Source organism: Staurois parvus, unplaced genomic scaffold (assembly GCF_062004578.1).
Source record: "Staurois parvus isolate SC_StPar_1 unplaced genomic scaffold, SC_StPar_1.0 ptg000644l, whole genome shotgun sequence".
NCBI classification, from domain to species: domain Eukaryota; kingdom Metazoa; phylum Chordata; class Amphibia; order Anura; family Ranidae; genus Staurois; species Staurois parvus.
Window position 1 is genome coordinate 1,754,204 of NW_028318440.1, and position 16,444 is coordinate 1,770,647.

At 40.8% G+C, this 16,444-nt stretch overlaps 1 protein-coding gene across 2 annotated transcripts in view; it reads left to right on the top strand.

Annotated features, from left to right (window-relative positions):
* ADAMTSL1 (ADAMTS like 1) overlaps positions 1-16,444 on the top strand; it is a 453,013-nt gene that overhangs the window by 347,354 nt on the left and 89,215 nt on the right. For both annotated transcript variants that reach the window (XM_089693959.1, XM_089693958.1), the window contains exon 21: positions 531-659. In XM_089693959.1, the coding sequence (XP_089550085.1) occupies positions 531-659 (129 nt within the window). The remainder of the gene's footprint in view (positions 1-530; positions 660-16,444) is intronic.

The following is a 16,444-nucleotide window of genomic DNA, read 5'->3' on the forward strand; positions in this document are numbered from 1 at the left end:
ATCACATATGTGACCAATAATGTCACCTAAGCGAGTGTCAACTTGAGTAAAGATTAAAGAATTGAATAGTACCATATATTTAATCCTGGATGGTCTCACATTTCTGAGAGTGGTTAGCTAAGTCAGCAAAGCACTCTCATTACTGTGACCTTCCATTCATATTTTTTTAATAAATCCTCTTTAGGTAACCTTGCTATTTTAGTTTTAATGTGATTTCTTGAATATGAAATAATGCTCATGTTACATGTATGTATTAGACATTAACAGTGCATGTCACAAGTTATTTTGGATCTGACCTTACTAACCTAACCTCTTATCCCCTGTGACGATTTAAAGTAAGTGTTTAAAAAAAGATTTGCTCTCCTGCAGTCTTCTACATCCATTCTTGATTAGCACAGACGCTTTATGGTATGCCTCATGTGGACAGCTTACTGAAAAACAGCAGATTTCATCTCAACTGGATACCTCATGGTGTTTGTCTTTGAACTAATGGAGTTAGGTGACCAGAATACATGTTTTCTTGTCTCTAGGCAAACCGTTAATAAAGACCTCTAGAAATGTGCTCATCAATATGGATGTGCCTTCTATTACCATCGATGTTGGCAGTGTGGTGAAAACTATTCCAGGAACAAATGTAACAATCCATTGCCAAGTAGCAGGTGAGCTTAGAACTTGCAATCTGTTGATAGAATGTTAAATGTGTTTGGTAAGGAAAGAGAGGGCACATACGGTATGTAAAAGGCCATAGTGATGTGAAGCATGCACATAGTTTAAAGTGGACCTATAATTAAAAAATTAATGTTTGGTTTTCTATCCAATTCTATCATTAGCACCGTTTATTGTTACAAAACAAATCAACAAATAAATGTACATATACCAGATAACAAAGATAGTATGTAAACTATTGGAATGATAAGGGACCATATTCAAGAATTTGCTGATGAAAACAGTATCATTAGTAGAACCAACATGGATTTATGAAACATCACTCTTGCCAGACCAACCTTTTGACATTTTATGAGGAAGTAATTTGTAATTTGAAGGGCCTGTGGACATAGTGTATTGATTTCGCTAAGGCATTTGATATAGTACCCCATAAACTATTCATTTATAAATTAGGGTTTTTTTGGCATTGATGACATGGTAGGTACAGTACCTGGATAGAAAACTGGTTGCAGGAGTATGCCCAGAGGGTGGTGATTAATGGCATATTTTCTGAATGGTCTAGAATTGTAAGTAGGGTACCCCATGGCTCTGTCCTGGGACCAGTTCTTTTTAACTTGTTCAAAATCACCCATGTTTTAAAGCACTGCGTAAACTGTTGGCACTATATAAATCCTTTATAATCATATCATAATTAATATAGAGGATGGAATTTTTAGTTTAACTGGATGGACTGGTGTATTTATTCAACCTTAACAAGTATGTAAGTATGTAATATAATACCTGATTAGAAGCAGCAGAGAAAAACTACTGTACATATGCAAATGTATCTAGACACTGTTCTTTAAGCCTCACATGGGCCTATCGGTTGTCTGATAGACATACTCCACCCCCTGCTTCTGATTACTGGATTACAGTGGTGGTTTCATTTGGCTGTAGAGTCTAGAAGCAGGAAGAGCTGTATCCCAGAGACATTATAGAATGAATGAGAAATGTGGGCCTAGGAAAAAAGCTGCTACTAAAATGCCTATTGTTTGTGCTATATCATTCACAACTCATTTGTCTCATTCTAGGATCACTTTAAAGCATATCTCCCATCCTCCTGAAAAAACTGACAACAAAAATTGAATCTTAATTTAGTCCCTTCCCACCAGCTGTACGCACATATGTGGCATCTCGGCAGGTGGGCTTTATCGCCAAATGGTTACATGTGAGCGCTTTACTGTGCTGAAAGCGCATTCCCTGCGTGCTCCCAGCATAGTAACTGCCGGGTACAAGAAATCTCCTGATACATACTTGCAATCAGGAAATTTCCAAACATGTGACTGCTACGACTGCCAATCACAGGGGTCACATGATCGGAAAGTCTTCCACCGCCACCCAGTATTTAGTTATTAAACCAATAAACCTAGTAATAGTTACCTACTTCTTTCTTTTTTCTTTTATGTTTTCTGCCATCTCATTGGTCTGCACGTCCCCCTTCCCCTATGGATGGAAAACCTATAGCATTATTTGTTTTTTAAATATATTTGGTGACCAGCTTCTTCTTTCTTATTTTGTGCCAGCTCACTGAGTACATCTTGCCTGATCTTGTGCATGTGCAACATGAGATCCTGTGTGGTTTGTTACTAAACAATAAACTGTGCCAGATCTCATACAGTACATACATGAGATCATGCAAGATAACCCTGAAAAATTCTAGTGATGTTGCTTTCCTGGTGGGGAAGCTGTGAGGTCCTGGCACATCACCAGTGTCTACTGAAAGCCAGAAAGTGTCAGAAAAAAATCTAAGTTAACAAAAAACTCTGATGATACAAATGAATGAAAGATGTGCATGCAGAGCTGCATGCACCATAGATTTTTTGTGTTTGGGGGGTAGACATCTACTTTAAAGGGAGAACTCCACTCTTCAGGCGTGACTAGAGGAGCAAGGTTTACGTGCAGTATCATTCTCCCTCCTACCTTTTCACTATTTTCTCTTCTGAAACTTTACACTTTTACACATTTTCATCTCCAATTCCTTAAAGGCTAAGTGCACATTAAAAAAATAAATAAATTCACATATTTTTCAGGAAAGAACATGTATTTTTTTATTTTTTTTGCATAGGAGCCTGCAAAGCATTGCATTGTGATCAGTGGTTCGCTGCTGCATTGCAAGGTTCCTGCAGATTCTTCTCCCTGCTTCCTCTCCTCCCTACTGAAAAAGGGACATTCAGTTGGAAAGCTGGAAGAAGTGCCAATGGACTACGAGTGCCCTGATTATCACACTTGAATTCCATTGAGAACCACAAGCCTGTCTACTGTGGTGGAAGATGGGACTTGTAGTTCATTAATTGACAGTTCTCTGTGGAACCCAGCAGAGACATGTAAAGTTCAAAAATGACAGTGGTGGTGAGGAAAAGAACCCCCACAAACTGTCACAGGGGTAGTTCTGTAGGGGGTGGGGGAGTTTACTAGGCACCACGCTTCCTGTTAAACCATAAATATGGGTGTAACATGTAACATGCTGAAAAAAAGTGTAGTTAATTCTTAAGCTCTGTTATATGTCAAACCTATGGAAATCAATGGAAAGTAAGTTTCTGACAGGTAGTGGTTGCTGTCAAAGGTCTGGATCCATAATAGGTGCATAATACAGAACAGTGATATAGTAAAAGTTTTATATGTGTATTGTTTATCCCTCCATGCAAAACCATTTATTGGTTCCCTCCTTACACCTTATAAACTGTGGCTTTGCCCTGAGTTTGGTCATTCTGTAAACTATTTTTTTAGGTTCTCTTAGTGCCTTTTTAGATTACTTTTGTGGTGATAAATACTCAGAAAAATAAAAAATCAAAACACATTTGTGGTATAATCCAACTATATAATGCAACCACATCCCATACTCTTTTCATATATTTTCTTAAATGTTACTTTTTCTGTTGCTAGTCCTTGAATGTTTTCTATTTTGGGCAGTTTGAGTGTTAAGGTCTGGAAGGCAGTTGCTTTATAGACTTTAAAAACAAATCAAACCCCACACAGTTAGAGCAGGACACTGCAAGTAAACAAGTCTGTCTTTATGGCCTGATGTGATGGTTCCCAGAAGAGAGGTCTGTGGGAATCTCCAAGCATAATTCACTCAGTATACTACAATACCTCATTACTTTTTATTTCTTGTTGTCACACATTCTTCTTCTGGAGCTATAAACACATAACCCGAGGATATACCAAATTAATACATTGTGCAATTGTGCCTCTCAGTACTGTCCAAGGAAGGATTATTATACTCATAGACCTTATAACATATGCAGTCTTTGTTAACAGGATTATACATTATCTTTAAAGGGAAACTGGGATAAAATATCTGTTCTAAGTGAAAATGTTCACAAGGATACTTACATATTCTCTGTCATTTCTCTGTCCTGTCCTACCTTTTTTGCATATACATTTCTGTACCCCTGCTATCTGAATGCATCATTCTCTCCACCTTGAAATTGGCATATTAACCACTTGCCTATTGGGCACTTTTACCCCCTTCCTGCCCAGGCCAATTTTCAGCTTTCAGAGCTGTTGCACTTTGAATGACAATTGCACAGTCATGCAACACTGTAATCAAACAACATTTTAATCTTTTTTTGAGACATATAGAGCTCTATTTTGGTGGTATTTAATCACCACTGTTTTTTTGTATTTTTTTGCTAAACTAAAAACAAAGTGAACATTTTGAAAAAAAAAAGTTTTTCTTAGTTTCTGTTATAGAATTTTGTAAATAAGTAATTTTCTCCTTCACTGATGTGCGCTAATGAGGCTGCAGGGATGGGCACTGATAGGCAGCACTGATGAGGTGGCATTGATGGGCATTGACAGGCATCACTGATGGGCACTGAAATGCAGCACTCATATATGGCACTGATAGGCAGCACTGACTGGCACTGATAGGCAGCACTGATTGGAACTGTTAGGCAGCACTGATGGGCACTGTTAAGTGGCACTGTTAGGCAGCACTGACTGGCACTGATAGGCATCACTGATAGGCGTCACTGACTGGCACTGATAGGCATCACTGACTGGCACTGATAGTTGGCACTGAAAGGCAGCTCTGATGGGCACTGATATGTGGCATTGATGTGCACTGGTAGGCACTGATATGTGGCATTGATGTGCATTGATAAGCACTGGTATCTGGCATTGATGGGCACTGAAAGGTGACACTGATGAGGCTACACCAGTGTTTCTCAACTCCAGTCCTCATGGACCCCCAACAGGTCATGTTTTCAGGATTTCCCTCAGATGAAACAGCTGTGGTAATTACTAAGGCAGTGAAACTGATCAAATCACCTGTGCAAAATAATGGAAATCCTGAAAACATGACCTGTTGGGGGTCCATGAGGACTGGAGTTGAGAAACACTTGGCTACACTGATGATCAGTGTAGATGTTCCCTCTGAGGAATGTGGCTTACCGGCTCTCCTCTCCTTACATGCTGTCAGAGTGAGGAAAGGACTGTCGATAGCCGGCATTTCCTGTTTACATGCAATCAGCTGTAATTGGACACAGCTGATCCCAAGACAGAGCCTGGGTCATTGGCTCTTTACTGTGATCGGTGATCCGCTGTGTCCTGCGGCGCGATCTGTCACCGGCCGTGTACCTCGGACACGGCCGATGACAGATCTGAGTACCGGCCACCGTTGCCGGTACCATGTGACCTGCTGCGACCAATCACAGCAGGTCACACGACAGATGTATACAATGGATGACTTCATTCATGCCATCCATTGTATACTAGTGCCTACCTGTGAATGGTCACAGCAGGTCACATGCACATGTCATGGGATTAGCTGTGACCAAATCACAGCTAAGCACAAAAAAAAAAAAAAAAAACCTGAATGAATCGATTTCATTCAGGTAAATGCTTGCTTAAAGCAAAGTAATTCTTTGCTATAAGCAAATTGTGTAAAAAAATAAAAAAAAATACTGATCACTTCCCCAAAGTAGTACAATGTTACTATGGTAACATTGTACTACTTTGGTCATAGTAAAATATGAAAAACAATCTTAAAAAAAATAAATAAAAATGTAATAAAAAATTAAAATTATAAAAAAATATATATATATATAATTTTTTTTCATACTGTCACCAGTCAGTGTCCCTGTTCACCGCCATGCCAGTTATATGATGATGCTGTACTGCATTGGTGACAGTATGTAAAAAAAAAATAGTGAAAATAATTTTTTTAATATTTTCATTTTCCGAAAAATTATGACAAAAAAAATACAACTTCAAACTTATGAAGTACGTCGGACTGTCTACTCTGCAAAAAGGGGTCATTTGGGGATATCTGTACTATTCTGACATTCTTGGACCTCAAGAAATTAGATTGGCTGTCAGTACTTCAGGATTGATCAATTTTCAGATCTATACCATAGTTTGTGAACTCTATAACTTTCCTACAAACTAAATAATACATCCTAATTTGGGTTATTTTCACCAAAGACATGTAGCAGAATACATCTCGGCCTAAATTTATGAAGAACAATTATTTATTTGTAAACTTTTATAACAGAAACAAAGAAAAACGTGTTTTCTTTTCAAAATTTTTGTTTTTTTTTGTTAACTTAGCAAAAAATAAAAACCCCAGTGGTGATTAAATACCACCAAAAGAAAGCTCTAGTTGTGTGAAGAAAATGATAAAATTTTAGTTTGGGTACAATGTTGTATGACCGCACAATTGTCATTCAAAGTGTGAGAGTGCTGAAACCTGAAAAATGGCCTGGGCAGGAAGGTGTAAAATTGCCCGGTATTGAAATGGTTAAGGGGGGCTTCGGGACTGTCCATAATTTTAAAGGGTGCTTTGACCGAAAAAAAGTTGAGAAACACTGGTCTATGGCGTAGGGATCCGACAAGGCAAATATAACAATAACCTGTATGTTTTTACTATCTCATAATGTACTGCATGCATATAATTTGTGTACAGTATAAGCACTCTAGAATATAAATTTAGTTTAAATGATCTCGTCATGATAGTCATTACTGCAGGAGGGATCTAATTATTACTGTATTGTTGCATGATTAAAATGACTTGTGGTGTGTACATACAGAATAAAAATGTATTGATACCCCTCTTTTTCATGGAACTGCCAGATCTCAACGAGAGGATTATGACAACACTCAGACCCCTCTCTGGATAGGAGATGTGAATGTTTACTGGATGAGCAAATTAGACAGCACACTGTAACTATGAAAATGAAGGATGAGCTGTACAATGTAAATATGACATTTGGCTCCCGCCATCAATGCCAGGAGACATTGGAATGAGCTGTCTGTTGACAAGCTTTGATAAGCTGCAGCAGAAGATTACATTAGCAGAAAATGATGACACTTAGTGCATTATGGCCAATGGGGATTACATTAATGTGCATTCCATAGGACAGAAGGCGCTTGGATGTCCATATTGGTCCTTTATAATATAGTTTCCTGTTATCTGGCATAGAATCATATTTATAACATTTTAAGTTGCATATAAATGATGTTTAGTGTTAGTTGATTTCAATCCAATATGCACATTATTTATTTGATATAGAATGATGTTTAGTACACACTGCCAGAATGAGAATAAAAAACAGATCTGGTGTTTTAAGCACATTGGCCCACACAGACCCTAGTACTGGAACCCCAAAGGAACCATAATGTTTGTGTGTATGCTTTAGACTGCTTACTCAGTAGAGTACATAAAGTCAAGTCCAATCTAAAGTAAGGGTAATAATAACAAATGTATTGTTTGAAGAGGCCCATATTCTGAATATCATTATTACTTCTGGCAAATGACAGAATTTCAGGATTGCCAGCCTAGGCCTGGTAGTATACTATGATACCGTGATGTACAGTGAGGAACAGAAGTATTTGAACATCCTGCGATTTTGCGAGTTCTCCCACTTAGAAATCATGGAGGGGTCTAAAATTCACATTGTAGGTGCATTCCCACTCGGAGAGACAGAATTTTAAAAAAAATTCAGGAAATCACATTGTATGATTTTTAAAGAATGTATTTGTCTTGCACTGCTGAATATAAGTATTTGAACACCTAAGAAACAGCAAGAATTCTGGCTCTCAAAGACCTGTTACTGTGCCTTTAAAAAGTCCACCTCTACTCCACTCATTAATCTAACTTAGTAGCACCTGTCTAAGCTCTTTAAAGACACCTGTCCACCCCACAGTCAGTCAGACGCCAACTACTACCTTGGGCAAGACCAAAGAGCTGTCAAAAGACACCAGAGACAAAATTGTGGACCTCCACAAGGCTGGAAAGGGCTATGGGGCAATTGCCAAGCAGCTTGGTGAAAATAGATCAACTGTTGGAGCAATTGTTAGAAAATGGAAGAGGCTAAAGACGACTGTCAGTCTCCCTTGGACTGGGGCTCCATGCAAGATCTCACCTCATGGGGTATCACTGATGATAAGAAAGGTGAGGAATCAGCCCAGAACTACAAGGAAGGAGCTGGTCAATGACATGAAGAGAGCTGGGACCACAGTTTCAAAGGTCACTGTCGGTAGAACACTGCGCTGTCATGGTTTCAAATCATGCATTGCACGGAAGGTTCCCCTGCTCAAGTCATCATATGTCCAGGCCCGTCTGATGTTTGCCAATGACCATCTGGATGATCCAGGGGAGGCATGGGAGAAAGTCATGTGGTCAGATGACACCAAAGTAGAACTTTTTGGTTTAAACTTCACTCGTCGTGTTTGGAGGAAAAAGAAGGATGAGTTGCATCCCAACAACACCATCCCTACTGTGAAGCATGGGGATGGTAACATCATGCTTTGGGGGTGCTTTTCTGCGAAGGGGACAGGACGACTGCACTGTATTAAGGAGAGGATGAATGGGGCCATTTATTGTGAGAATTTGAGCAACAACCTCCTTCCCTCAGTCAGAGCATTGAAGATGGGTTGTGGCTGGGTCTTCCAACATGACAATGACCCGAAGCACACAGCCAGGATAACCAAGGAGTGGCTCCGTAAGAAGCATATCAAGGTTCTGGAGTGGCCTAGCCAGTCTCCAGACCTAAATGCAATAGAGGGAGCTGAAATTCCGTGTTGCTCAGCGACAGCCCCGAAACCTGACAGATCTAGAGGAGATCTGTGTGGAGAAGTGGGCCAAAATCCCTGTTGCAGTGTGTGCAAACCTGGTCAAGAACTACAGGAAACGTTTGACCTCTGTAATTGCAAACAAAGGCTTCTGTACCAAATATTAACACTGATTTTCTCAGGTGTTCAAATACTTATGTTCAGCAGTGCAAGACAAATAAATTCTTTAAAAATCATACAATGGGATTTCCTGATTATTTTTTTTATTCTGTCTCTCAGAGTGGGAATGCACCTACAATGTGAATTTCAGACCCCTCCATGATTTCTAAGTGGGAGAACTAGCAAAATCGCAGGGTGTTCAAATACTTCTGTTCCTCACTGTATACAATAGAAACTATAAGCTGCCCTAAAGGGGCTGTTCAGATTTCTTTGGAAAAAATTAAAAGTCAGCAGCTACAAATACTCTAGCTGTTAAATTTTCAAAAGATACACTTAACTATCCAAGGATCCAGCACTGTCCTCACCCAGGCTGGTCCTTCTCCGGTCTTCAGCCCCTGGAGCTGACATGTTGACTGTGGGAAGCTGGCTGTGACTCCTTTTGACTTCACAGCCAGCTCCGCACTGCTTATGCACAAGATGCGGTGCACCCATTGAATGGACCCTCCTGTGATGTGTCCCACTAGGGTTGTGGGCGGGGGGGGGGGGCGGGGGGGGGCAGGGACTTCCATTCCGATCCTAGGTGATTCCAATGGAAATGGGAGCAGGTACCTGCCAAAAAACAAAAAAAAGTTTCAGAAGTTGAAAGAGGAGGTGGAGAAGGAGAAGGATAAGTGGCTACATAAGACCAAGTCAAAAGACTGAAGGTGATCCCCTAGTGTGTAGATTAGATAGTACAATGTATTTTCATCATTTAAGTAATCTAATGCCTGGGTTCATAAGAGGCTAAATAAAATTTGACCCAGGCAAATAACAGAAGACTGACCCTTGTATCATATTACTTTTTTTAACCTGAACTCCAGGAAAACTAACATTTCCTTGAAGTGGGGCTGCACCTGCACATCAGGGTTTAACTGCTTGTTTAGGTCTAGAGGACTTAAAAAATCACTTTAACCACTTGCCTACCGGGCACTTTTACCCCCTTCCTGCCCAGGCCAATTTTCAGCTTTCAGCGCTGTTGCACTTTGAATGACAATTGCGCTGTCATGCAACATTGTACCCATATGAAATTTTTATAATTGTTTTCACACAAATGGAGCTTTCTTTTGGTGGTATTTAATCACCGCTGGGTGTTTTATGTTTTGTGCTATAAACAAAAACATTTTTTTAAAGTTTTTCTTTGTTTCTATTATAAAAGTTTGTAAACAGGTAATTTTTCTCCTTCACTGATGTGCATTGATGAGGCTACACTGATAGGCAGCACTGATGGGCACTGATAGGCAGCACTGATGGGCACTGATAGGCAGCACAGATGGGCCCTGATGAGGTGGCACGGATAGGCAGCACTGATAGGCGGCACTGATGAGCTGGCACTGATGAGGCAGCACTGATGATGTTGCACTGATAGGTGGCACCGATGGACACTGATAGGTGGCACTGATGGGCAGCACTGATGGGTGGCACTGCTGGGCACTGACTGGTGGCACTGATGGGCAGCACTGATGGGGGACACTGCTGGGCAATGGTAAGTGGCACTGCTGGGCACAGGTGTGTGGCACTGCTAGGCACTGATGGGCACAGGTGTGTGGCACTGCTGGGTGGCTCTGCAGGGCAATGATGGGCACAGGTGGGTGGCACTGCTGGGCACAGGTGGGTGGCACTGCTGGACACTGATCATCAGGGCACTGATCATCAGTGCCCTGATAATCAGTGCCGATCGGTTCTCTGACAATTGCCGGTTATCGGCAGTACTTTCCTCATGCTGTGACAGCGTGAGGAAAGTGCAGCCGATAACCAGCAACTGTATTTACATTGTGATCTGCTGTGTCATTGGACACAGCTGATCACGTGGTAAAAGGCCACTGTGATTGGCCTTTTACCACGTCACGTGATCACCTGTGTCTGCAGGACACAGTGATCAAGGAGATCGCCGGGTGCGTGCCGCTGGGGGTGCGCAGGAGGGCGCTTTCTGGGAGAATGTCATATGATGCCCTCCCAGGACTGGACAACTGCACTGTAACCGTCATTCTCAATAGCGCAGTTGCCAAGTGGTAATGGAAGTCCAGGAACTGCTATCTTTTAAATTCTCTTCTATATACCCTGTAAAAGAAAGATGCTTACTGTATATGTTCCTCTTCTGAGGATGCCCCGGTCCGGTCACATGAGGGACAGTTGAAAACCGATATCCCATAGTAAGCCTATGGGTGACATCGCTGCACAGACACTGCAATCTCTCCTCTACCAAAAAGCTGGCAGTTGGGAAGATCACATGACCAGACCAGAGTGCCCTCAGAATAGGTAAGTATAAGCATCTTCCTTTTACAGCATTGTTAGAATAGGTGGACAATAGAAAGTGGGTGGGAGCTGTTTAAGGCTTAAGCAAATCAATCCTGGATTTCCACTTTAACTTACCTAGTCCTCTGCTCTGCTGTACTGCTAGACTGGTACAAGAAGTGTCTTCGCCACAACACTCTGTCGATCTAAGCTGCTCTAACAGTATCAAGACCAATGCAGGGACCATAGCCCTGCATTGGACCCACATAGTTGTTGCATGAAAGATAAGCAAATTACTTGCATGGCCACCAGGATCTGTTGCTATTGATCAGGCATGGTGACTGGTGCAGGGGAAATCTACGTAATTGGATTCAAGCCTTACCTTGTAGCATAATCGTGGTTAAATTCAGCAATCACTTGTAAGCAGGGGTGGACTGACCATTTGGAAACGCGGGCACTGCCTGAGGGCACGGGGTCAGTAGGGGGCCCCATGAGATGCCCCTGGTACCTTTTTCATAGGCTTTTTTGAGTTTGGCCAAGGACACAGTTGCCCCATGATCCCCTATTGCCCGTGGGCCCCATGAGTTGTCCGCCCCTGCTTGTAAGGGTGACTATAGACCCTACAATCTGAATGCGCAATGCCCTAATTTACCAAGCTATGTAATATGAGGAAAAACCCAAACAAGTTCATTTGTGTACAGTCCAGAAGGCCCTTTCATTACATAGCTGATAGAAAATCTAAAGGAGATTATACAATCACTTTTCCCTCACTTCATGGTAGCACAATTAGTGATGGGAAGCCCTTCATAGAAAACACATTCCTAATACATGTTTAGTTATATGAGGGTAATTTGGAAGTTCTGACAGTTCCTGTTGTCTGTGTCTTCCTGTGCAAGTGACAACAGCACCCCCCATTTATTGACCTGATATCACAAGGACAGGAAGTCTTCCCTATTCTTTTCAAAACTAAAAAAGAAAATCAATGCTTGGAATTAAGTATTAACGCATATTTTCTACAGAATGGATTGTAATCACCGTTATTTCTACTATTAGTTAATTAGAATTGATGAGCTCTAAATGGAAAAATGACCACATCCCTTTTACTATGAAAACAGACATAACAATACTCTTTTGCCACCTAGTGGTGATTAAGTGGAAGATAAAATGTGTAGCTATTGCATCAGAACATGTAAAGCATTTATAAAAAGCAAATCCATTTGTAATATAAAACAGGATTTTGTAGGTGCCATATACAGACACAGTTTATAATGTTAAAATCTTGACATGTTATTAAATAATAGTGTTGGAAAATATCATTAAAAATGGTTTGGATACGAAAGTTGTCTTTTCAAGTTTTCTGGCTACTACTAGATACATTGACATGTTTCATCATACTCAGCTTCATCAGGAAGAGGTTTAAACTACAAGAAGTGTGCTGTATCAAGGCAAAAATATAAAAATTACAACAATGTATTAGAAAACATATGTAGTTCAGGAGGAATTGCTGGACTATCTCACCACCACTTTGAGACTCCACATCTGATTCAGGATGGATGCATCAAACAATATATATTGCCCCATAGAAGAGAACAAAAAAAGATGTATTCAGGATTCCACATTTCTGCTCCTAGGAGTAGCCCCAGGCGACATATGGTGTATCCCACCTGCGTACCTCTTCCTGATGAAGTTGCATATGGTAAAAAATGTATCTGCTAGAAGCTGGAAAGCTGTAAGAGACTACTTTTGTATCCAAATCATTTTGAATGAGTTTTACAACACTGTTGCCAATCAGAGGCTACCACAGCAATGACTTGGAACCAGGAGTTCTGGGTCCCTATCATTAGTTCAGGACCTGGGCTGGGAACACATTACAGTACGAACACCGATATGCATATATGCGGCCCCACGGAAATCCCAGTTCTGTAGGGCTGCATATAGTACATGCGCACTGTTGGCTTGAAGGGGTTAATACAATTCCAAGATTTTAACAGTATAAATCTGTATATGGTACCTACAGAATTTTGTTTTATAATACAAATGGATTTTCATATAATTTGGGATGTGGTACCTTGGTGATACGTACCACTGCACTAGTGGTTTGCATATTCAAAAAGGGCTACATCACATATCAAAGTGTAAAATAGTACAAAATGGGCCTATTGTCAGCCATTAGCATGTACTAGTTGCCCATAAATATTAGAAAGGTCCTCGTCCTACCTACAAGGTTAATTGGTCCATTAAATTCTGATTACCAGCTGATATGAGCAAAGCAGTTTTAACATGTATAGAAGTACTCTTTAGTGCACTATTTAGCAGGAATACTTTTCCAACCCTTTAAAAATTACTTAAAAAGTCTTAATTAAAATAGAATATGTTGCAGCTTACCGGCCCAGATGTGGTGGTTGCAATAGGTTTAATTTTTAGGCTAAGAACATCTTCAGCAAGTAAGAAAACATATGTTAATCTTACCAGAAATATCATGTCCTTGTTGCTTCCTGTGAATCCTATCAGCTCCTATGTAATGCAGGGCCAGATTTCCCAATAGGAAGTGTAGGCATGTGCCTACAGGCACACTTCATAAAGGGGCACCCATCTGGAGAGAGCGAGATAGAGAGAGTGAGAGGGATGAACACTCAGGAACAACAGTACAGTGAGTGAGGGATCCTCCATCCATCCTCCATTCATCGAGTCTGCAGATAATTCTCAGAAAAGGTACAGTCAATAAAAGAGATATAGAGCAAAGTGTGTGTGCCTTGCCCTAATGAAATGCCCTGGTTGTTGCCCATAATGAATTCGGCTCCTTTCACACTAGCGCCCCACAGTGCAAGGGGACCTCTGCGGACCCTGATGTAAAGGGGAACTCTGATGTAAAAGGGAACACTGCAGACCCTGATGTAAAGGGGAAATCTGCTAACTGTGATGTAAGGGGGGGGGGAGGGTGACCAGAGACCATCTTATATCAGAGTTCCCCTTTACATAAAAGTCCATAGTGTCCCCCTTACATCAGAGTTTCCCTTTATGTCAGGGTCCACAGAGTTCCCCCTTGAACTGTAAGGGGGAACCCTGCAGATTTTGATGTAAAGGAGGACTCTGATGTAAGGGGGGGGGGGCTCTGTTGACCAGAGACCCTCTTACATCAGAGTTCACCCTTTATATTACAATCTGCAGTGTTCCCTTTTACATCAAAGTCCGCAGCATGATTCTATCCATAGACACCAATGGAGAAGTCAATGTACCCACCTAGGACAGTAAGTGTGTTATTCACAGGATTACAAAGTAAGCATAAAGGGGGCAAAGTCTGAAAAGCAAAACTAAGGCTGAAATGATAAGCTGCACAATATTATATTTTCTTTTTGGGTTTAGATCTGCTTTAAAGGAAATCTATGATAAAAGCAACCAAATCTGGGAATTGGCTATCTTTCCTTGTGAAAACTACATTTTGCTTCAGTACTGCCAGTAGTGTTAGTTACTTTCCTTAAAAGGGTTCTAGATGAGTCCAATAAGTATTCAAAATAAGATGTCTGGCTGTACTGTGAATTTTTGGAACTGGATATTTGTTGCAGAACAATGAGAAACTATGGAAGCTTGTGAGTCACGTCAGCCAGAGAGCTAGTATTTTCAGAAAGGGGTCAACAATTAAAGCCCCCATGTTTCACCCACAATAGGTTACTTTATTGACTATATGATGATAAAATGCAAAAGAAGACATTTCACTTTTAGTGAAAACCTCTTGTCAGAAGTTCTAAACATAGTTAGAAACATAGTTATCAGATGATATCAGCTGATCTTGATCTCTCCTATAAGGCTACATTCATAGTGGCGATTAAAGCCAGTGTGAATTGTAGTAGCAGAAATCTTGTGATTCCTGCTGCGTCTGTAAGCAGCTAGGTGCAGTCACCAGCCCTTTTCACTTTCATGACAGATCACCAGCGGCCACAGCTATTCGTGGCTCTCTGCACAGCCGGCAAGTACCTGCGGTGCTGACTACTGGACGCACATAAAGTCTCTAGATATCATCACAGCTTCCAAGCCACCCAAAAGGTTGCTGAGGCTCACATTAAAGAATCAATCAGGTTGCTTGGAAGGTGGGAGGTCACAAGGGTGACTTGGCCTTACACACTTAGTAACATAGTACAAAGACTAGGTTTACATTTGTGTGTTGAGAGATTGCGGGCTTTTCCACAATGCACAGAAACGTGCTGCCCTTTTGTATATGCACCATTAATTCTTAATGGCACACCAATTTCACATTTTGCATGCGCCAAAGCATATGTGTTTTGGGGTGGCGTGATTTCTCAAAAGGGTAAGGAACTTCTTTTCAGTGTTTCTTGCGCCTAGGCAGCCAATCAAAATGAATCAACTGCCCTACATGCAAGAAAAAGAAACACATGGAACCACATGTGCAATCTGATTCTGTGATCGGAGCCTAAGTTTTGGTAATACAGGGGGAAATGTTGCAGCATGCAGCCAACACACAGGCATTTATGGCAAAATACATATAGCACATTGGCACTCCTGACAATGTGTGGTCAAAGAACATGGGCAACATGCATATGTGGAAATGCATAAACAACTAATGGGCAATCAGAGATATTTACACACAACCAACAGATAGTTGTGACAGTACATTGGCAACAAATGAGCACTTGTGGTGGTATGTGGATAACAAACATACTGACCACGCTCAATGTCATTACCCTATCCAGGGAGGGTGCTGGTATTTTTATGATAGATGGTGAGGCTTAGTCTTCATCCATCTATCATAAAAATACGCAAACTTATAATAACAAAGTGGTGGTTTTTGTGGTTAACAATAGCAGGCATATTGTGATGCCTGTTCTCAGTAAGGACTAAAAGTTTAAAATGACTGATAGGATCAAAGTAAGCCTGTCAAATTCTGAGTGATTCAAACCAAGAGTAGGAAGACAAAGTGTATAAGCAGAGATTACTTTCAGCGAAAACTGCATATCAAAATGATCAGTAGATCCAGAGTAACAGGCAAAGTTATCTTGCTTTTTTTATTAGTTTCTTACACAAAGCTTGGCTGCAGTATATCATACTTGAACAACTTCAGTTCCAGTACATGCCAAACACCTCTCATTAAAGCCCCTCCCTACTCCCATTTGATTTGCTTCATATTTGACACAAAACACTTCATAACTTGAACTGGAAAATGACAGTTTGAAAACAAAAGTTTGAGTCTGGAAACTCTGGGGCAACACAAAAGAAGTCTTACTAAGGCAAATGAAAAATCCAATGGCTAATGTATATTTTGTAAAGTAAAGTAATGTTT